The sequence below is a fragment of the Anguilla rostrata genome, chromosome 11 (assembly GCF_018555375.3).
Source record: "Anguilla rostrata isolate EN2019 chromosome 11, ASM1855537v3, whole genome shotgun sequence".
NCBI lineage: Eukaryota > Metazoa > Chordata > Actinopteri > Anguilliformes > Anguillidae > Anguilla > Anguilla rostrata.
In genome coordinates, this window is record NC_057943.1 from 32578720 (window position 1) to 32603022 (window position 24303).

The 24303-nt window shown below is 41.2% G+C and overlaps 1 protein-coding gene across 1 annotated transcript; it reads right to left on the reverse strand.

The window, feature by feature from the left end:
* Nucleotides 1-11514: 11514 nt before the first annotated feature.
* On the reverse strand, nt 11515-23858 carry tgm2a (transglutaminase 2, C polypeptide A). The gene is made up of 13 exons (XM_064299447.1): nt 23701-23858; nt 22187-22366; nt 20639-20866; nt 19996-20114; nt 17897-18025; nt 16856-17033; nt 16179-16308; nt 15943-16046; nt 15196-15438; nt 14313-14588; nt 13488-13648; nt 12606-12742; nt 11515-12011 (listed from the first exon to the last, which is right to left on the reverse strand). Exons 1-13 carry the CDS (start codon nt 23708-23710, stop codon nt 11864-11866), a joined length of 2043 nt encoding a protein of 680 aa, XP_064155517.1. The 5' UTR covers nt 23711-23858; the 3' UTR covers nt 11515-11863.
* Nucleotides 23859-24303: the final 445 nt, after the last annotated feature.

The following is a 24303-nucleotide window of genomic DNA, read 5'->3' on the forward strand; positions in this document are numbered from 1 at the left end:
GGGTGAAGTTAGGCTCGACGTGTTTTTCGTTAGGACCGACAGTTATTTCAGCAGTTTGTTATCCACCTTTTGCTTTACTTCCAACTCATTTTAGTTCTATTTGAAGTATTATTTATCCAGATTTTGTAGAAACTGATATTTTAATGTTTATTTTAAATTTGTGTAGTATAGATAGTTAAGTACACTCAACCTGATAGAGGTTTAAATCACGGGTTTGAATCATGGTTCGGACACTGTAGTTTGTTATTGTGAACGGTCTTCTGCATCTTGACACAGTTTATATTGTTGTCCTGGATACATGTCTATCATGTGACTGTTGTCTAACTTGAATGATTTGCTTTAAGTACTCAGCTGAAAGGATGGGAATTGAGCTCCTCTGCATCCTGGTGTTGGCAAGGTAAGGGTTTGTCTTACTGCACTGTGGGACTGAATGAAAAACCATGAGTGTGTGTGTGTGCGTGCGTGTGTGCCTTATGTACTTCACTGCACTCCACTGTGACTGTCGAGCTGGATTTGGGGGTAGGGGGCAGGGGACAGGGCATGGGAGGGGCATTGCACCGTAAATTTTGACCATTGACTTTGAATAATCAATTATTTTGATCTACTCTGAGTAAAAACACAACATTCTTTGGTTAATATTTTTCACTTTTTACTCATTTCCTGCTCTCTCTGCTCTGGAGGCTTAGCCAATGATTAAAATTCTCTGTTCAAAATAATTTAACTAGATTCAAAACGTATAAGGGAGAACATACAACTTTTTAGGCGTTACCTTTTTAAAGTGCTTGCTGTTTAATTTCTTGCTGGAAACTGCATATCCAGTCCCTTTTGTGGACAGCCATTCCAGTGTGCCGCCATCTTGCATACGCTCAGCCATGCTTTCGAGTTTGAAGTGGATAAATACTGAATTTTGTAATATGAAGTTGGGTTGTATGGTTTTTGTTGTCCTTTTCAGTGTAGGTGACATATACTTTCAGCTACAAGAGTGTCCTGCTCCTTCCACAAAAATATTTGAAATTGTCGACTTTTGTTAGTATTTACTGGTAATGTAAGGTTGTGTTCTATGGTTTCATGTTATTTAGCCTTGTAGGAGAAGATAATTGCTGGAAATTTGTCAGGTTGCGAGTGGATAATCAAGTTGACACCATTGTTTAGTTAAGATTGGCTATCATGTCTATACGTTGCTGCAGGAAACGCCGTATGCAGTTGCACGCTGTGTATAGTTAGTTCATAATTAGGATATGGTGTAGTTTTAGATCTAAATATACTGTAGCTCATCATTAACAATAATCACCAAAGAGGGGAGGAGGTTGTGTGGAAAATCCCAAAGACAAATGGGTCAAAAAACAGTCAGTGGCAGCAGTCTAATATTAACCTCTTGACCACAAGCGCATGACTGGGCGTGTGTATAAAATTATTTTAGTTGCTTTTGAGTTGAAAAATGAAATAATCAGTAAGCAATGCTGGCCTCTACAGTTTATCATTGCCGAAAGTAAATTTGTCCTTAAGTACGATCTGAGAAAAGAAAAAATAATATACAGTATGGTTGGTAAGTATTTGGACAGTGATACAGCATTGGTTGTTTCGGCTCTGTCCTCGAGCACATTGAATTTGAAATGAAACGAAAAGTTAAAAGTGCACTGCCAGCTCTAATTTGAGCCCTTTTTATACAGTGTATCCACTTTAAGGTACCAGAGGTAATTGGACAGTAGGCTTCTCAGCTGTTTCTTGCCAACACAGTTAGTTGATATACAAGAAATCTAACAAAAGGGCTGATTCAAAGAGTTGATCCAGGGTGTGGCATTTGCATTTGGAGTCTTTTGCTGCCGTTTTCCTCAACATGAAGATGAAAGATGCCAGGAAATGGCAGGAAAGCTGGCCATTGTGAGACTGAAAAACCAGAATAAATCGATTGAAGACGCACCAAGAGCACGGGGTATTTCCTAATAAACTATCTGATATATTATTAAGAAACAACAATACGCTGGTGAGCTCAGCATGACGCGACAACCTGGTAGACCGTGGGAGTTCCCTGTGGTAGATGACGGCGGAAGTCTTTCAGTTGTGAGGAAGAACCTCTTTTCAACTGAACAGAGAAGAACAATCTCCAGGATGTGTACATGGGTGTGTCAAAGACTACCATAAAGAGGCTACACAAACATAACCTCGGGGGGTTCCCTGCGAGATGCAAGCCACTGGTGAGCCTCAGGAACAGACTGGCCAGGTTAGAGTTTGCTTAGAAGAATCGCCCATGGACGTCTTATGGTCAGATGAGAGGTATTAACCCGTACCGAAGTGATGGAAAGAGAAGAGTGTGGAGAAAAAAAACTGCTTATGATCCATAACACCATGAAACATGCTGGAGGTAGTGTCATGGCTTGTGCATGAGCGGCTGCTACAGGAACTGCCTCAGTTTTCTTTATTGATGATGTGACTGCTGATGGCAGCAGCAGGATGAATTCTGTAGTGTACAGAATCATCTGCTCAGGTCCAACCAAATTCCTCAAAACTCATTGGACAGCACTTCACCTTGCACTTCACCTCAAAGGAAACAAGGAGTTTTTCAGGGCCAACGAGTGGAATTTTCTTAGCTTGCCAAGTCAGTCACTTGACCTATATCTAACTGAACATGTGTTTCTCTTTCTGAACACAAGAGTAATGGCAAAAGCCCCTGAAACAAACAGAAACGGAAGATGATAAAGAATTTCTAAATAATAGTGAAAATGACTTTATTTAAGATTATATTCATTTGTCCAATTATTTATGGTCCCTAACATGGGGGACAAAGTAGAGCAGTCTGCACTTTAACCTCATATTCATTGTTTCATTTCAAATACAATATACTCACCGCCAAAACAACAAAAATTGTGTCCCTGTCCAAGTACTTACAGACCGTGCTGTATATGATAAGTACTTACAGACCGTGCTGTATATGATAAGTACTTACAGACCGTGCTGTATATGATAAGTACTTGCAGACCGTGCTGTATATGATAAGTACTTACAGACCGTGCTGTATATGATAAGTACTTACAGACCGTGCTGTATATGATAAGTACTTACAGACCGTGCTGTATATGATAAGTACTTACAGACCGTGCTGTATATGATAAGTACTTACAGACCGTGCTGTATATGATAAGTACTTACAGACCGTGCTGTATATGATAAGTACTTAGACCGTGCTGTATATGATAAGACTTACTTAAGACTGTGTATATGATTTAAGTTACTGACAGACCGTACTATATGTATAATACTTACAGACCGTGCTGTATATGATAAGTACTTACGGACCGTGCTGTATATGATACACAGAGTAGCATACAGAGAATGAAAAAAGCCTATAAACTGTAGGGCACACGCTGTGACCTGAGTGAAAAGTTCCCCCCCACCCCCCATCAGAGCATACTAGTACCGGGACTGAATCACCATTGGCCTGTTGGCCTTGTGACTTTGTGGTTTTGGTAACAGCTTTTTCCTCTTTCCTTGGAAGATGCATGCCACAGGAAGCGTCTGATGTAAACGTAGGTGGATATTTCCCTTGCCATGAGTGCAGCAGACATCAGCCCGAATTTTTAAAAAAAGTTTTTGCTGATCCTCATATTAATATCAGTCAGACAGGTAACGAATGCACTCAAAGTACAGCTGATGTACAACTACATCGGCATAACAGTGAAAGCCCACATTGTGCTGTCTTATGTGGTGACCTAAGGGAAGCATATGTAGTGAACATAAAATTAGACCAAGAATACTTCCCTGAGCAATTCTGTAGGAAATATTATTAGTTGCTTGAGATACATGTTCACCCAGACTGACAAAGAACTGCCTCCCTGTTACACATGAACTGTACCGGTCAAGGACACTGTCAGAGAAGCCAACCCATTTCTGTGGTCGATAGTGCCAAATGCAGTGCTCAGATCTAGAAGAATGAGCACAGCCACATTGCTGTCCTCAACAGTAAGTCTGAGGTCATTAACTACTTTAAGGGCAGTGTCAGTACTATGGCGTGGAAGCCTGACTGAAATGAGGCTAATATATTATTTCCGTTCAGGCGAGTGGCCAGAAGACGTGGACTGAAAACAATCTTTTCCAAAACTTTAAAAAGGAAGGGGAAGACTGGATATGAATTTATAATTGTTATGGATCGCACTGTCCCGGTAGCTATTAAATCACAGCAGTATTTAAGGCTCTAGATGAATTGATAATCCTGACTGTGTCTTGGAAGAGGCATAGCGAGGTATCTTCAATGCTAGAAAGGTCAGAGCCGACGCCATCGAGCATTTGGATTTTAAAATGCAAGTTACTCCAACACCGCAAATGCAATACCATCCTCCTCCTACGACCTTTTCTAAATAGCTGGGCTTAAAATAACTGCATTGTTAGAATTCTAAAAATCAACTCATTAAAGAAATGCAGGAATGTTGTGTAATTTACTTCACAAAACCCCCTCTGCCAGGTGCTGATGCCCAGGTGTGAACGAGTTGCTCTCTCCTCTGGCGATTTCATCCTCTGAGCGGCTCTTTGACACAGGATGAGAGTTCCAAAAAACGTTGCAGGCATTTAGATTGTTTTTTTAAAGAGTTGGAAATTCCAAGGTAATAGTCCTGCGATGTGTTTCTTCCACCCATGAGCTAGATGATTTTATTAATTAGTTCTGCCTTGTGGCTGACGAAATGTGCTTATTAGCAAATGCAGGTGGTTGGAATAAAATGCTGGGGAGGATTTTTTAACCTGGATCTTTCACTTCGTTTTTTTTTTTTTACAACATTATCAGGGCAGACTCTTGTACAAACCATACCAGTGGAGAAAGGACAAAAATGATCACAAAGAGACCTCATCAAAAGAAAAGATATTGATTTCTATACCCCTTGTTATGATCAAGTATAGAGTATGTCCACGGTCGTGGGTTCCAGTCTAAATTGTTAAATCAGATCAAAGCTAGAGGTCCATGAGTTCCATTGCCTTAGAATTGGTATGATCATTTACGTGGAAGTTAAAATCTCCAAATAGGAGTAACTTGTGTCACACCTCCTCACCATGGTTGGTGATAATGTGTGACATAAAATTGGGAAACACAAATAAAAGGTCAGGGCTGTGTTTTGGAGGTCGGTGGACAGTCGTCATCAGTACAGGAGGCTGAGCTTTAATGACCGTGACCAGGTATTTGAATGACCAGGCTCGCAAAGGTTATCTATTCAAATCAGTATGATAATCCGCTACTTAGTGTGAATATTCCATGTCTCTTCGATGTATTGGTGTGGACCGTTTAAACCCAAATGGGGCAATATGATGCAAATAAGCTGATAAGCAAATAAGTCCAATTTATGATACCCTGGCTAAATTACTTTCACACATTGTGGCACAGCTGGGAACACCAGTGCCAGAACTCAGAAAACAGGAGTACCTCAGTCCAGACCCTATGTTCACAGCCAGGTCTGTAGCATTCTGTCCTTTCCCCACCATCTGAAACAGTGTCAAAGGCCTGGAAATCAGATCTCAGTTATGATTGTAACTGTATATACATTTTAAATATGAAAACCCAAATACCAATATGGATAAATACATTTGCAGTTGAACATACATGTACATGTAGTAAGTGTATATTTCCGAGTAGAAAAAGTGATGGTCCAGTAGCAAATGTTAAATTATTTTGCTCATAAATGTTATGAATTGAACTTCCACCTTCTAGCGAGTTTTAAAACTAGCTAGTTCAAACAAAGGTACAGACTTGATTGGATATTATTTACTCTTTTTCATATATTATTACTCATATAGTAACATGTTTTCCTCCCTTGAAACTACACCTTTTCCAGAAGATAAAATGGTCAAAAGGTTGCTTTATTTCTGTTGTCTGTTGTTTTATGACTACCTACAGTCACTGTAATGCTTGTTTGGCTCCTTTCTGCCTGTTAGGATGTGTCAAACACATTTCTAAAAAAAAATTAAACTTCCTCACATTGTCTGTACAGTAGCTTGCAGACAGCTTGAAGGCTATATGTGTACCTTTATGTGATCAAGAGTAGATTACAAAGATTAAGCTTAGCGCAGTATGCAAAACTAATTCAAGAAGAGCAAGTGCAGTTCTGGGGTTTGTGTGTGTTTTAGCCCAAAATAATTTTCTACGCCAGGAAAGGGGCCAAGGACGAAGGAAAAGGACGTTTCAAATGAAATCAAATCAATATTATTTGTACAGTGCTTTTTCCAGAGAACTATCACAAAGACGATTTCCAGAGAAAGGCATGAAACTTGCTGGTAAAGTCCAAATGAAGGGATGTGTCATTTGCAGTTCAGAGGGCCTAATCTCACTGATTAAAACAAATTCCACACGACCTTCCAAAAACAGCTGTTCCATATGATAAGGTAAGGCAGAATATTTTGAAATTAGAAGTTACAATTTAACTTCCAAAAATGCTTAATATCGACCCTTATATAACCCTTTAACTGTCCCACAAGGGTTTCAACTAGAAATCAAATGTGGTCTACCATGGCTGAGCAGGCAGTTAAACTCCCTTGTCTACTGTGTAGCTGCCATCATTAGCCTAATTGCGGTCAGAACTCGCATTGGTGTTTCTGTTCTAAGGGAATTGTCCATTAGTGGATTTGAATTAAGTGACACTGTTTGAACCCTTATGCTTCTGTAGCACAATTTGTAGCCACCACTTTGTTAGAACTTCATTCAGGGCCAGATTTACTAAGGAAATGGTTGCAGAGCAAAAACATTCGCTGTTTTTTTTTTGTTGTTTTTTTTGTGGGCTACAATCAGGTCCCTGTGTCTGAAAGTGATCAGATGAAGACCACCTTTTGCACACTGTTTGGCCTCATTGAATTTTACAGAATACCACTTGGTCTCTATAATACCCCAAGCACCTTTCACAAGTTGATGGAGCGGATGTTTGGAGTGCAACTCCCCATTCCGGTGTTCAATTTTGTGTCTTGATGATGTGGTGGCATTTTCTTACACAGTGGAGGAACAGGTGAGCCACCTTTAATTAGCACAACGGATGTACACAGCCAGAGCACTTGAAGGTAAAGCCGAACAAGTGTGCCCTTTTTCAAGCAAGCGCTAAAAGCACCTTGCACACATAATCTATAATGAAGGCATCTCCACTGAACCCAGTAAGATTTCTGCTGTCCCCAACTAGGCCCGCCTGACCCATGTGTCTAAACCATGTTCATATTTAGGCTTTGCCAGCTACTACAGGCATTTTGTGGAGGGGTTCTCCAAGCTTGCTTCTCAAACCCACCACCTGGTAGCAGAGCTGAACAAGATGAAGGACCAGAGTCATTGAAGGCCATTCAAGGATGCCTGGGTGGAAGAATGTGAGAAAAGCTTCTCAAGGCAAGGTTGGTGAGTGCCCCTGTCTTGGGATATAACACTTAGGTGGCCCACATGTCGTCTGGGGGAGTGCACATGGGTGACGGGTTGTAAAAGGTCGAGTTGATTCGGTAGCCTGCTTCCTTGAATTTCATTCTTCAGTTCCAGGTATAGGGATAATGTGGCCAGTACGCACGATGAGTCGTCTTGTCAGGACAGGATGGAAAGGTATGGCCTGAAGCTTATGCTAGTCATAGCCTTAGCCCAAAAGAACAGAACATGTTGCATTACAGCTCCATGAAGCTAAAGTTTTCAGTCTTGAAATGGGCTCTAATGGAGAAATTCCAGGAGTATCTGCTGGGGCAGAAATGCTGGACTTACAACAACCAGTATTTTCTTATTTTGTGGGTGTCTGGTGAACCTTGAACTTTTATATTCTTTGGCTAAAATTGTATTGAGAAATTTTGCGGCCCATCATAGGTATGAGGCTATGGTTCCTGCAGGGCTTAGACTGTGTCATTCAACCTAAGTCTAGGCTTTGGCAGACACATTGAACTGTATTTCAATTGAGTTTTGAGGCTTAGCAATATATCCTAATTTCCGTTGTTTTTGTTTTTTATTGTCATTGTGATATTTTAGTGGTTATTGGACTTGGCTAATTCTATAGGGCCAAACACAAATTTTAGTGTAAGACATAGAGTGTGTGCTCTGTTTCTAATGTCTATTACTAATGTGTGCTGTATCTCTAATGTGTATTACTAATGTATGCTCTATTTATAATGTGTACTACTAACGTGAAGTATACTACTAATGTATGCTGTATTTCTTATGTATGCTGCGAATGTGTGCTCTATACTACTAATTTCTAGTGTGTACTGCTTCTTGGATTTGCTGGCAGAAGTTAAGCACACTTTCAACAGACTTGCTGAAAATAGAGGCTCTCATTAACCATCACTATTCCCCAAGTGTTAAAATGTCTAAGGTTCCACTGTGTGTATTTATAGAAATGCATTGGCTCAGTTGGTTTCCGGCTAAACCTTAGGGTGTCCATCCCCTTTTTTCATGCCCAGACTGTTATCCCGTTAGATTTGCTGGGTACTTGTCTGGTTTCAAGAAGGACGGTGTTTTGCAATCTGGTTTCACATCCCTCAATGGGGCATCACCCCAGCAGTTCTTATGTATTTCCACATGAGGCTCAGTGACCTTTGACCTGGGGTTGTGCATTCTGCGTTGTAGGATGACTTGAAGTGAGACAAGCTATAAGGGGGGAAGTTACATAACCATGGAAACCTCCCTTCCACACCCACGAGGACGGTGTCGGCATACGATCTGCTCAGCTCAATGATCTGCTTGGGGTCCTTGTATATCTTCATTGCCTAATAACGTGTTGTTACGTTTTTGTATTTTGATTGCTGTAGTGATCAGGCACTGAAAGTACATTCCTAATTCTCTCATTACTTCACAAATATTTGGTTTCTATGAGTATTGTATACCGCTACATTTTGCTGATCTTCCTGTTGTAAAGGAAGTCCAGGCGGTAAAGGTTCAGTTCAAGTCGAGTTCTTGCTGCATCCTATTTTATAACAATTTATACAGTTTCTCACTCAGAGAATCTCTACTGGCTAGTCGCGCTCAAGCTGTCTTTTGCAAGGTTCAGTGTTGCAGATGCCCTTCATTCTGTGTTTTTTAATGCCTTATTTACCCCTCTTTTTTCACCACGTTGAAATTCATCAGCATTTATTGCCACAGCCTCCGTTATCGATTCAGAAGCATACAGACAGACACATGCTCTGCGCTGGAACACAACATGGGTTCATGCAGACAGGAAGCACTCCCTTCCCTGGGGGACAGCAGAGCCGATGGTGCCTTACTCTGCGGGGCTGCCGGTCACAGCCAGCACCGGCACTGGATTCAGTACCACACCGCAGGGCCCATCCATGCTGAACAGAGCCTTACCAGCCTCCCAGCAGTCAGTTTTCAGAATGCACTTGCCCACATAGTAGCATGCCTCTGCATCCTCTCTTTGGCGGGCTACCTTGACCATAAGAATACGTTTTGATTTTATATTTTGTACCTTTTTCTGTAGGAGAAACGCAGATAAACCTTTGGCATCAAAACAATAAAAGATCTAGAACTTTAACACAGACAGGAAGTCTGAAGTTGGAAGTAAAGTTGTTTAGAGTCAGAAGGATGATGGGTGGCCTATCTGACCTCTGGAGATAAAGTGAAAACGGATGTATGTTTTGATGACTGCTAACTTTCAGCGGGCTCAGAAAAAAACACACTCATTGTGTAATTTATTGTTGTAAGTAATAGAACTACAGTAGACCTATCTTCTGAGCTAAGCATGCTATTCTTGATTGCTTAAGAGAAAGTGTAAAAAAACAGTTCTTCAGTTCCTCATTTCAGGGCAGTGTTACAATATAACCACAAAGTGCTGCCGTAGCTTCCTGCAGTACGAAACGTTGGTTGCTAAGCACATGGAAAGTTTATATAGAATCGAAAGAAGGTCAACTATTCAACTTTTTATGTCCAGACCATGGGACTGGCACCTCCTCTGTCTTTGTCTCAGGTCTTGAACTTGAACTGGTATTCACATCTCCGTAGACATTCATTAGCACTTGGTTTCTGATGTTGGATCTCAGAGGTCCTAAACTGTGAACCTGACTCAGTACTCAGAGGCTGGATTCTTCTGTTCTGGCCCAGTTCAGAATTGGGATGGCAGCTGCCCTAGCTCAGAGAACCAAGCATGCATACCAAATATGAACACATTCAATACCTATCGAATAGCACAGGATGACTGACTGGCTAAGGCTAGTAAACACGAACAAGCTTACCAACAAAGCACATAACCAGATGATACTCTATGGACATGACTATGGTACCAGGAGAACCGTTAAGCAGATTCTCCCTGAATGTCTAGTTGGCTAGCCTTAAAATCTGTCCTGACCAAACCTTCCACATTCTACAATTTCCTCAGTTTTCCAAAATAAGTCCAAGGCCGAATTTGTGCTGTAGTACCACTATCAAGAGATCCCCCTCTCCTCTGGGATGAGAGACTGCATAGTGTAGCATCCCCACCCCATACAGTATTACAGTATCTTCTCCAGTTATTTTACTGGAGAAGATAGATTACAGTACCTTCTCCAGTAAGATAACTGGAGAAGATACTGTAATACTGTATAATGAACATGGGGAGTTGAGGGTCTTGTGTTCCTGGGCTATAGTTGTGGCTTTTACCAGGATTTTGTATTAAGGTGACCTGACCATGGAGGCACGGTAGCACTGTCTATACACGCTGTGTATGAGCAGACCTTCTGCCCACCCTAGGGTCCAGCAATCCAAGTGGGTTGGCCATTTGAGAATGTCATCTCACTCCCAAAAAATGGGTTTGCGAGACCATCCCACACCATTCACCAGAAAGCTTTCACATCCCATGTCTTTCTTGTCAAACTGTTGATTGTCCATCCCGCTGCATTTTAACATCTGTGACATTTATGACTTCAAAGGTGTAGGACTGTGGAGGTTTTGTTGAGAGGCTTGAGCACCACTTTGTGGTCTCCAGAATAGAAATTATAGACTACATGGCCAAAAGTATGTGGACACCTAACATCCAACATCTCAAATGATTAGACCAGCTGCCTTGTTTGATATCGTATGTCTTACAACAACCCAGCCAATCAGATAGTGATGAGCAATAACAGGAATGCGCTCTGATGCCCTTGACCTCTAGTCCATTAATCATTGCCTATAACCCACGCGCATTTCTGCTTTCTTCTCTGGTGTGCCTGTCCCTTGCTGACACACTCGGTTTCCTTAAAGGGTTCCAGCCTTGACCCTCTCCTGATTCAAATCCAGCTCTTCAAAGCTAACCTTAAAATCACACTGGCCAGTTATGGTTGTGCTTGTCACGCATTATTTGTCAAGCAGTTGCTGAACAATGAAAACCACCTCTTCAGTAGCTTCTGTCCTCCAATTCCTACTACACAATGCATTTTGCATAAATACCAGTGAACAGTTATCTCAGCTGGACTTGGACTCAACAAACACATTTTTTTTCACACGTTTTTTGCTCAAATGTAGATTTATTAGATTTATTATACCTTTGATAAGCAATTTTCAGAAATGATAAGTGAAAGTTATCTCAATTCCTGTTTAAAGATACGGTATATGGAGAATCATATAGAGAATTACAGTCATTTCTGTTACTAACCTTTATTCAAGTGCAGAGTTAATGTTCTGTGTAAAAGAGAAGCTCCCTCTTTCACGTAATTCAACAAGGTGTTTTCCATGTTTATGATAAAGAGAAAAGACCAACAGAACTTTGAATTGCTCTGATCAGGTTCTGTTTTGTTAGGACACACAGTGGCTTTGTTTATCTTATTATTAACAAGCGTGTTTGACTTTTTAAAAAAAGGAAAGCCTTGTCAGTCAATTGCTGGTGGAATCAGAAAAATATGAATGCAAGAATTTGAATATATTAATAAAGTATGAATATTAATGATTAACCAAGAAATTACAGTCATAGAGTAGGGCTGCCCTTGTGCTTCATTTTCCTACAATAACGTTCTTGTATCCCTTGATATTGCTCAGCTTGTCGCTGCTGAAATCCACCACCAGCTTTCTCAGTCCCACGTAGGTAGGCGTGAAACGTATCTTAACCGTGGTGGTCTCCCTGGGTCCTACACTTTCAACCCTGTGGACAGAAACATGGGGTTGGAGCCTTCAGATCAACAGTGTCACTCTTTAAAAACATAAAAAAATATTTTAAGCTTATATAGACTGGATATACACCTTGTTTGATCTTTACATTACATTACAGGCATTTAGCAGACGCTCTTATCCAGAGCGACTTACACAACTTTTACATACCATTTTACACTGTATCCATTTATACAGCTGGACATATACTGAAGCAATTTCGGTTAAGTACCTTGCTCGAGGGTACAACGGAAGTGTCCTACCCGGGAATCGAACCTGCGACCTTTCGGTTACAAGCCCAGTTCCTTACCCACTGTGCTACACTCCGTCTTATATTCGGCAAATAAAATGTCTAGCTCAATAGGCAAATTTCCCCAAACACAAGTCACACTCTGAACACTTCGCTTGAAGCCAGCCTTCATAATGCAGTTGGTTTTTCCTTTAATTTGTCACCCGTCTGTATTTGTACATTTTCCCATATACTGAAGTGTTGCAGTATCTTGATCATATATTTTGTTTTCTGTATTTTCGACATATTCCCTTATCTGGAAGGTTCTGTTTCAGCCAGCAGGCTTTCTTTGGGACATACGTCTCAGTGATGGTCTTCCCGTCTGTCAGATTGGCTCCTCCCACAGAGAAGGTGCACTTCATCAGGGGCTCAGGGAGAGGGTTTTGCAGTGAGAGCTCTGCCGTCAGCTGCCGGTTCTCTTTAGGTTCCCCCAGGATCTGCAACAAAAGGGCACAAGAACGTTTGATCAGGTAGCAGAGACCTCTATTCCCTTTAAATTCTTTTGATCTTCCCCGGTCCTTTCCTTCTGTATGGAGTCCAGTGAGCGTGCGTGCATATAACATCCATTCAACATGCATGCATACAACATCCATTCAGTGAGTGCACATACAACATCCATTCAGTGAGTGCACATACAACATCCATTCAGTAAGTGCACATACAACACCCATTCAGTGTGTGCATATACAACACCCATTCAGTGTGTGTGCATGCAACACCCATTCAGAATACACGCATACAACATCCATTCAGGGAGTGCACATACAACACCCATTCAGTGTGTGTGTGCATACAACACCCATTCAGAATACATACATACAGCATCCATTCAGAATACACGTATACAAAACCAATTCAGTATGCGCATATACAACACCCATCAACAGAACACATAAAGAAGCAGGTAGAACTCGCTGATTTGACCTGATTTCTATCCATGCAGGTGTGTGTTCACACACACACACCATATAAGTAAAATCCCAGGCCAAAGGAAACATTCAAAGGAATGTTTACATTCCAGCATTGAGCAGACACTTTTACCTCTGTCTCAAGGTAGCAGTGCCCTGCCTTGGAATCGAACTTGCAGACTCAGGGTTACAAGTCCTTTTTCCTAACTATTAGTTTACTATCAGTTTGTCAGTAACACCCTTCATCAGTAACTTGGGCCTTCAGATGCCGTACCCTGATGTTGATTTCTGGGTCCTCCAGGACTATTGTCCTGGTTTTGTTGAACATCTCCTTGGTATCGTCGTCAATGAGAATGGCCATCAGGCGGATCATGGCATCCTGGGTAATCACTGAGTTGTAGTTGCCATAGCACATGCTGAGGGGGAGGCTCTTCTCTGAAAACAGTCACACACAGTTATTCACTGGATTGTGCAGAAAACAAAGTCATGTACAAAAGCACTGGACAGTTTCTCTTCTTATTCCACTCTGGTCCATTTCAAAGAAAAAAAAACTTGTTTTTGATGTGATTGCGCTTTTTATGAAAAGCAAAATTCACCAAATAAATGAAGCAAACATGCCAAGTGCATTCAAAGTTCTTCCAGGTATACAGACAATTCTAATAATCTTCTAATGACAATTTTTAAACAATTTTCTAATAAACTTCTGTGAGATTCTTCCCAGACCTCCAAAAGAATGCTGCGGGAGGCGCTTTTCTTATAGTTACGTACACCAGTCGCATATAGCACCAACAATACTCTAGGTGTTATGTTCCTTATGAACTAGCGTAAATTGCCCTGGCATTATTTAGGTGTGTTATGCATGTGTCTCATGCGTTTTATGTGTTTCATGCTTTGATTTACATTGGTTTCATTAGTTCAGCAACGTGTTTTGATGTACTTTAGGGGTTGGGGGAGATGACATGATGTGGGGCTGTCACCATTTTGCAAAGTAAAAATGAATCAAAACAATGTCACCCTGTATGTTATGCCAGGGAGGAGTATCACAGTGTGAAGATGACAGGGGCGCAGAAATCGAGCAGCTCAGATCATTCCCACCCACCTTCCCCGGGCGCGACCTGCAGGTCAGAAATGTCCGTCAGTCCGCAGGCGCCCCGCAGCTTCCCGTTGTAGGTCACGCCCCTGCCGTGGTACATGAGGCGGCAGGTCTTGGCCACGGGTGTGTTGTTGGCGATGACGGCGAACACGTCGAAGTCGGAGCCCCTCTTCATGTCCGGGGACACCTTGATCTTGAGCTTCAGGCCTGGCTCCAGCCCTTCCTCGCGCAGCTTGTTGTGGTGGCTGGCTTTCTCGAAGACCATCCGCTCCTCCTCCGAACCTGGAAAAGGCCGCTGTGGCGTGAGGGGCTGTTCTCACAGGCCTCAGGTCACCTGCTTAAGAAAGTGCTTTGCTGTTTGTTAGAGGAAGAGCAGCCGTTCCTCGGGGGAATGTGTCTGATGGGATGTCATTATTTTATCTAGTCACCAATGTGATTTCAAGCCTTAATATGCTTTTTCAGACTTTTCTGAAAGGCTGCTTCGGACCTGATTGCTTACCAGCTAATATTCTGTCAAGTGTTTCTTGCTTTTAAAGGCTTCAATTATCTGTAGATATTTTAGTGGTGATGGATTTTCTCACTATAGTGAAGTAGAACTGGAGTAAAACTCTATCGTATTTTCTTCATATTACCTTTTTTTTTGCCACCTATGGTCACTTGCTACTAGCATGGGATTGTGACGGTATGATAGCAGTCCAGGAAAATTAACCACAGTATCAGGCTATCAATGAGTAGCATAAAAGCCCTGCTATGAATTAACAGAATTAATCAGTGTTAGCCTGTATATTTCCTCACCAACCGAGTGGTCTGAAAACTGTGATGCGATTTTTTTGGCCATATATGGGCCCACCCTGTGGGGGGGTGTGGTTCTCCATGGAGGTGCTTGTACCTTCAGGGTACTTGTAGAGGTGCGTGATGTCTTCCCTGCTGTCCTTGCCCACACACTTGGTGCTGATGCACTGGCCCACACGGGTTGTTGACCCACCGAATTTGATCTTTCGACCATCGTTTAACGTCATGTATTTGACCACGTCGGCGTTGACCTCCGCAAATACAAAGGGGGCGTCGTACTTCAGGGTGAGCTCCCCCTGTTTGATGGCTTTCAGTGGGATGGGGCCACAGCAGTAGACACCTGGGAGGAGAAAGCATGGTCGTCATGGCAACAGTGCAGTGGGGTACTGTACTGGATAAGGAAATTTGTTAACCAGCAGGCAAAAACACCTGAGCCAATTATGCGTCACCCTGTAGGACTGCTGCCCACAATAAGCACCAATGGAGTCTGGATTCAATACCAGACCGTGGGGCCCATCAGTGAATTAAATAATTTCATTAAGAGTATGCGCCATCTAACAACCCTTCCTGTTGAAACTTGAAACTAAATGTAATACTACTGTATTACATTTAGCAGACAATCTTCTCCAGGGCAACAGATTACATTTTTAAATACAACCCATTCATATTGTTGGATATTTATACAGAACCAATTCAAGTTAATAACCCTCCCCAAGGGTACTGAATCAGTGTTCCAGCTAGAAAATTGATCCCACAACCTTTGAGTTACCAACCCAGTTCCCTAACCGTGATACTACTCTGCCACCCTGGGCTTATCTCATCTCTCTCTGCATTCTTCACGCACCTTCGCTTTTCTCCTGGGGTGTGGGGTCGCTGACTTGCCAGCCCTCGTACCCGAGGCCGAGGTCGGGGCGCGTCATCCAGGATTCCACCCACACGTGGAAGTTCCTGCGGAGAGGATGGAGAGAGCCGCTTCGTTTCCTGAAGGCAAACCCTTCGTCCTCCCACCTCCCCCCTTCCCCGAAGACCCCGGCTGCGCCACCCCGCGAGCCCCGTTGAGGCTCGCGCCGACAGACTCACCAAACGGAATCGTCGCCTTCGTTCTCTCCGTCCGCGGTGTAGTAGTACTCGATCAGGAGGTTGCTGTTGGTGTCGTGGGCCGACTCGAAGTTTGTGACCACGCGACACGGGATCCCCAGGGCACGGGACACTGCAGATTGGAACGCATCCATTAGTCCCTGCAGACTGCAATGGGTGAAAGATTTTCTCTTCTTTTTTTTTAGATATAGAAAGTCTAACAAAGGAGTATGGAAATTGATTCTAATATGGTTAAGACAATGGCCAGAATAACACCATTCCGTTTAGTCTGAATAAATGATTGACTGCACATATGCTGATGTAGTCTGCTGGATAGCTGAAGTACTTGACTAGCGATCTTTAAACTAAACCGCAAAGTTAACAAGCTGCTATATACTGAGCTATCGTGGCTGTAGCTAGTTAGCACATCAGCGGGAGTATGTATGGTTTTCATGTACAGATCAGAAAGCTTTGAAATACAGGCAGCAGTCTCAAGGGGTTGACGTATATGTCAACATTGAGGGAAAAGAACAAACAGTGTGCAGAAAAGGAAGTAAAAGAAAGAAACGTGTTGGCTCAAAATGGATAAATATGATCCTGGGACAGAATTATCTGTACACGGGAGTTACCTGTGCATGAGAGTTATCGGTGCATGAAAGTTACCTGTGCATGGGAGTTACCTGTGCATGCCACAGCCGCGAACACCCAGCATTGCCCATAGCAAACCGCACAGCATTCACTGGACTTCCATTCTTGCAGAATCGGAACACTGCTGTTCCAGTATGAGGGGGACGTGCCGTCCTCATAGTCTCCTGACCAGTTTCCCTGCAGAACCCCTCTGTCGCCGTTACAGTTGATCTGAGAGGAGGGAAAACATTGTCAGTTCCCTTACGAGATCCGCACTTTTTGGAGTTTTCTCCTCGTTTCTCCTCAATTTTGAGTGGTCAATCATGCTTGTGCCGTTACGTGCAGGCACTTTGTCGACCAGCAGGGGTCGCTGGTGCACAATGAGACATCATCATTCCTGCTGGCTGAACCCCTCCCAGGGCGACGCTACATTTGGCTGTACATTACCCAGTGGGGCTATGAACCACAGGTGGTTGTAATGTAATGTAAATGAAAGGAAAGTGACTCATCCTTACACTAGGCAATACAACAGAATTTGGTATTGTACATCTGAAAACCATATTTATTGTGTAAATAACATGGTATTTATCAATAAGTGGTGTGACAGTTTAATGGGTTACCCCAGAAGTGAAATTAAAGTGAATATCCATACAGAATGGAAACACCATCTCAGACCTCCATCTCTCTAAGAAAAGTAAATTTTATTCATTTCCTGTCCATGAATTTGGAAAAAAAATGTATTAAATAATATATATTTCATATTTGCAGTATAAGCTAGGATCACGTCCTTTCACGAGAGGGGGGGCCCTACACGGAGTGCTCATCTTGCATATAGGACGAGGCGTCACTGACTGGAGCTCCTCTTGTGTACATGTAATTTGGCCATTGCGAAGCACATAAAGGCTGTCTGGGCATCTGCCAACTTTAAGCTTCCATTTATCCACTCATGTAACGTGCCAAGAATCTCCTGCTGACTCTACAGCTGCAAATTTAATTCATATCTAAAAACAGAATGCATTAGGGAAGCCTAATTGGAATCTGGCACTTCGTAAATGCACCAGTGACAGCAGACAGGTGTACGGACAGGTGCTCACCATGGCGCTGAGAACTCTGGTCACGTACACGGCGTTCCGTCTCCCTGAGCAGTCCTTCCCCGGGTTCCGCAAGTGTTTGGGGTTCTCGTCCAGGATTCTCAGGCAAATGTCCAGGATCCCAGGTTCAAACTATGCAAGGAGAAGACTGAACGATTAGGATATTATAGCATGTGACAATGTGGAAGAGCTACAAGATCAGATTCAAACTACTTGTAGAAAGCCAAAACATTATAACATTATAAGGTCTCCAAACTCATTGGACGATGCTTCATCCTACTGCCTGACAATGATCCCAAACATTAAGCAACAAAGGAGTTTTTCAAAGCCAAAAACGAGAAAATTCCCGACTGGCCAAGTCATTCAACGATCGGACATGTTTTTCTGAATCCAGCTGAACTTGCATTTCTTATGCCTAAGGGAAAACTTAAGGCAACTAGCCTGAGAAACAACTGTACTGAAGATGGCTCCAGTACAGGCCTGGCAGAGCACCACCAGAGAAGATACTCAGCATCTGCTGATGTCTATGGGTTACAGACTACCAACAGTCATTGCATGCAAAGGATATGCGACAAAGTACTAAACATGTCTAATTTAATTTACAGAACAATCATTAATATGTCCCAAACATTATGGTTCCCTAAAATTGGGGTACTATGTATAAAAACTGCTCTATTTTCAATATGGTGAAACAAAAGTGTATACACATACCCTTAAATGCAAGCTGAGAATGTGCACTTCAATCACATGTACATTGTTTGATTGCAAACAAAAACTGTGGAGTAAAGAGCGAAATCAAGAAGAAAATATGTTTTTCTCCCAAATGTAATGGAGCTCAGTACTGGCAAAAAATTATGGAAACCCAAAGCTTCAAGAAGAAGCTGAGTACTCTTTTAAACCCATATCTGCGCTCTTTCTTCTGTTATACGATTGATGACCAATTGCCGACTGTAGGCTCATCTTCCTGTCCTCAGCTGCCAGGAGTGGAACCCAATGTGGTCTCCCCCTGCCGTGTAGCCCACCCGCTTCAAGGTTCAACATTTCTGTTCCGAGATGCCCTACTGCACACCACTTATGAACAGCTGCCATTTGATCATGTCGGGCCTTTCTTTTAGGCTGAATGTGTCACCCCATTCTCTTCTGACCTCTCCCATAAACACAGAATTACCACTCACTGGTAATTGTTTGTCACACCATTCTCTGTAAACTCTAGAAACTGCAGTGTGTGAAAATTCCAGAAGAGCAACTGTAAGGTTTCACAGACCGATGAGTCTAAATTTGGAATTTTTGGAAATAAGAGAAGTCAGTATCTATGCCGCTGAAGAAATAAAAGCATGATGGAGGATCATTGCAAGTTTTGGGATATGTAACAACATCTGGAGTCTGTGATTTGGTTTTGATTGATGGCAATCATATATGCTGGGAAATACAAACAAATCTTAACGTATCATGCAATACCCTCTGGACTATGTTTGATTGGGAGCAAATTCATTCGACAGCAAGATAATGACCCCATGCACACTGCTAAAAAGATCAAGCTGCCGGTGTTCTCGGAACAATGCATTGGCAGAGTCCAGACCTCCACATAATTTAATGTGTTTGGGGTTACTTTGGTTGAGACAAGCAGAAAATGCAACCGACTTCTAAGACTGAACTTTCGGAGGTGTTTACAAGAAAATATCCCTGCAGATTTCTTCAAAAAACTCAAAAAGAATGGAAGCTGAAATAATGGAAAAGGGTGGACACGCTAAATACTATACATATATATGGCTGATGAGGGAAATGTTTCAAGCCGTTCAGATGTTCATCTTCCATGTTTTGGTCAGTTGAAAGATGACATCAAATATATTAGTACCTCAGATTCAAGAAATCTATTTAGATTGCAAAAAAGGGTGGAGACAAGGCTGAAGAGTCAAGTCAAATCTTCATCTGATATTAATTAGAACTCTATCTTTAACAAGAGCACTAAACATATGTACAATGTGGCAGTGCATTCTAACCCAGTCCTACATCCTCCACTTTGCTGCTCTTCCATTTCATGTGTCAGGCTAGATCGTATGATCTATAGTTTTCCTATAACATTATTTTTGACGCTCTGGTACCTGACCAAAATTCCAGGGGAGAATGTTGAAGCACTTAGGGGTACCCCTGTAAATAAGACCGTCCTGGGACAGGATGTACTCCTTCCTCATCTCTTCACCTTCCATGTACACTACGTCTCCTGTTGCCGGTGGGAACAAGTAGTGGCAGTTAGTGACATGTGAACAGAGCTGTGAGATGTTCCCGTTCATCTATTCTTTAAGCTGTCATTTTGTCCAACACCCAGAGGGCGATACAGGACCTGAAATCACTTGATAAGCAATCAACACATTTTGGTATCTTAATTTTTTCTGTAGTACCTTAATCACCCTGATCGTCATATTATGTTTGTGTAAAGCACTTTGATCTGATTTTTGTGTGCTAAAATCTTATACAAATAATAATAATAATAATAATTATTATTATTATTATTGTTATTATTATTATTATTATTATTAGTCATTTTCTTCTCAATTAATCATTCAGTTAGGAGTGCCAATATGCTCCTTAACTGGTCCTTAATTGATCATTGGTAGCATTTCTTTGACGGTTAATCCCTAATCCCATTTAGCGTGCCGACAGTGACACCTAGACTATAGAGACTGAAATACGGGTTAAATGTGTCCCAGGTCAGACATTCAAGGAAAAAAAAACTGGTTCACTCACGTGCACACCAGGGGTTGAAAAGCAGTACAAACTCTCCCAGTTTGACCTTGTGTCCATGGTCCAAGGTCAAAGAGTAGCGTCCAATGGGAGCTTTCGGGGATGGACAGATAAGCAGGGAGACGATGTTTCCAGGAGAACACGACGCTGATGCACTCCAGCATTTTTTGTTGATGGTGTCGGTCAGACCGAAGGTTGCCTTGGTACCCCATTTCTCTTCAGGGGTTGGCCCTTTAGATGCAGGGGTTAAATTAGCTTTCATCAGAATCCTGACAACATTATTATTATTATTATTATTATTATTATTACAAATTACTACAAATAATAAAAAATACTAAAAAGATGAACTATTTCTGAAATTACTGTACAACAGTTTTTTAACATATGTATCTATGCCTTACTGGCCTATTGACTCTATATCTCACACAAGCAGCATATGCACAGTGGTGTGGTACATTCAACGCTCTACCTCTTACGCCAGGCCTATTCAGGCTTACCATAAGCACAGCGAGCAGTGTACTGTCACCAGTTAAAAGAATATTTCACTTTGGTATAATATAAGTCATTCTACAGAGCTTACCCCATGTCCAGCTTCAAATTCATGCGCATTCACTCCATTCCATTTCCGAGACTTTGCCCAAATTAAGTTTTAAAGCACAAACAAACTAAAGAGGATAATAGATTGTTAAAAGAGAGTACTAGCCTCCAGTGGTCAATGTTTTTTTTTTTTTTAATATCTGACTTGCCTTATAAAAGATTACAGTTCATAGTCCTAAAACGCAAAAGTGAGTTCGCATTTTTGAGCCATGGGTTCCCTCGGCAGATTTTCAATGCTTTTTTTTTTTACACGGGAATTTCGATTTTTGGGGAAAATAAGGTCTGTGGTCAACATAAGCCCAAATTTCACGTTTTTTCTACAAGATAAATTACACACATTAATATCTCAACCGTGAATTTCGAAGTCGTTATATGCTTTAAAAAATTGAGGCGCTAACAAGTTGCTATATTCAAACTACAACAACGGTCGTATTCTGGCAACCGCTACTCAAGTTTCCATACTAGCCCACCTGCACACTACAACCGTTTTAGTTTCAATTATAGCAACTTGTTAGCAGTTCCAAGGTTGGCTCTGAACTAACCGTTTCGGCTTGTCTTTTTGCTTTGCTGTACCTAGGCTTCTTAGCAGCAAGGAACTAACAATAAACAATTTGCTGGAATCTGATCCCAAACCACGGACTCTGTCACCACGCCCACCCATCTCCATACAGAAAAGAGCACCACCACGAAACATCCTGAACATCTCGAGTTTTAGAATAACAAATACGGGTAAAAGGTGCATACATTTGGCAGAAGTACATAAAGACTGATATTGGCAGTGCATCATAGATATGCCTTTACACAGTTATTTTACAATATTTTCAAGTAAAAAATACTGCATAGTATGCCTTCAAGGGTCAACAGAGACAACTGATGTTGCTGGTATTCACGCGACGCAAATACAATGTGGTGAGTTATATATATATGTTTGCACGTGTACTGCTACCACATTACCTGTCTCGGCGATGAGCTGGAAGGCGCTGACCCCGGGCTGGAGGGTTCCGGATCGTAGGTGCAGGGTGATGGCGAACGGCTGACCCCGCCGAACGATCAGGCGGTCCACCCCGTGAAGGTCAGTGTGATGTTCCTCGTTGTTGTACTTAAACTCCAAATCACAACTGGCAAGGTTCAGTTCTGAGAGGGAAAGATACAAAACATGAATCTGCTCTTTCCAACTGTGTAATGCACACACACACACACACACACTCATATACTGTACATACACAAACACACACACACACTCATATACAATGGGCCTCCTTCACAAAACTTTTTCTAAATTCCTCTTACTTTTGCTCTTAAAAAAAGTTCCTACCCATCATCGGACCAAGAAGTCATTATTTCATTCACCAAGGAGTCAATTAAACCATTACAAACTGCTGGTAAATTGCTCCTGTCAATTACTAGGACTGAACATTACAAGCCTATACTTGCAAATTAAACTAGCATAGATCACTAACAAACTGAGCATAGCTTTTCACTATGTTGGATCTATACTCAATTTTTTTTTTAAATCGTTAGTGGTTGCACAGAATATTATAACACATCCAACAATTTATTTGAGTCTACTTAATAATATTGCGTGCAATCACTATACAAGTTAATGTAGTTAAAATCTGCATTATAACATTGATTCTTATAACATCATATACTGTATTATGACATACTATATTGTTCTATTATTATTATTATTATTATTATTATTATTATTATTATTATTATTATTAATAATAATAATAATAATAATATAATTGCATTTATAACATTTATATTGTTAATATGACGTTTGTTACTACTCACTGTAAATTGACTTTACATAAGTAGAAAGAGCTTTTGCGTATATGCCTTCACGCTTGTTTCCAAACACACATAGATTTGGATCAACAATTTCAGCAACAATTTCAGATAAGAAAAAATGCTGAAATGTTTGTGGAAACGTTTGTAAGCACAGTTAGCAATGAAATCTGATATTATGCATGCTTCGTGAATGGGTCCCAATACTATACATGATATATAACTTCATTTTTTCCCGGGTATCCTCTGTTTTCCTCCTTATCACCAATTTTCCCAGTTTGAAATAAAATTACTAATCTGATAATGAAGTGTGAATCAGTTCTTTCAATAGGCAGTTCTTCTGTGCATGTACATTTGAAACCTCAACACATGCAGAGATCTCTTTGGCAGTTCAAAATGTTTAATATGCTGAAATGGAAAGGCAACCTGCATTTGGCATCACTCTAATAACAACAAAAGAATATATTTCTGAGCCCATTAGCAGGTGGTGGAAAAGGACTACCTTCAGCCCAGTTCTTACCCTAGATAACAGTGAAGTTCCTTTCATCTGTTACAGCTGCAACAAAAATACACCCTGACTAAATATAGTTTAACCCTAGTGCACTGTGTTAGTACTGGCATAGCTTTTGCTCTTGTAAAATATCTTTGACGCATCTATGGATCTCAAGCCTTACCTTCAGCCATTATGAGAGTGTAGAGAGTGAGAGTACAGAGACTAATAATTTTCTCCCTGTTCGTCTGCCTGTACTTTCTGTTTGTGGCTCTGCAGAGCTCCTAGGTCAAAGACTGTCCTTTTAACACATCCTGAATCATCAAACTAGTCAGGCACCTCCTACTGGGTTTCGTTTATGGTGGAAGTCCTCCTGCAAGCTTTTTTTTTTCTTTAAATAGTTGAAATACTGAAATGTAAATTCAGCATGGTATATATATAGTCTTATTAGCTGGCATGGCAAAGTATTCTTATTTATTATAGTTATTGTATTCTATATATTCTATATTTATTTGTGCTTTTTGTTTTTAATTATGTAAGAATTATTATTATTATGATGCATTATTCTTGTTTTCAAATTCTGTTTTCAAATGCAATTTAATTACATGATATTATATAATCATGCACTCTTATTGTGAATAGTAAGTAAATCTTGAAGGTGATAATTGAATTGTATTCACACAAGAAGTTAAGTATTAAAGACTGCAAGCTTTTCTAAGTTATAGGTAAATAAGTTAATCACAGTTAAGCAAGTGCTTACAAAGAGGTGAAAATGTTAAACAAAAAT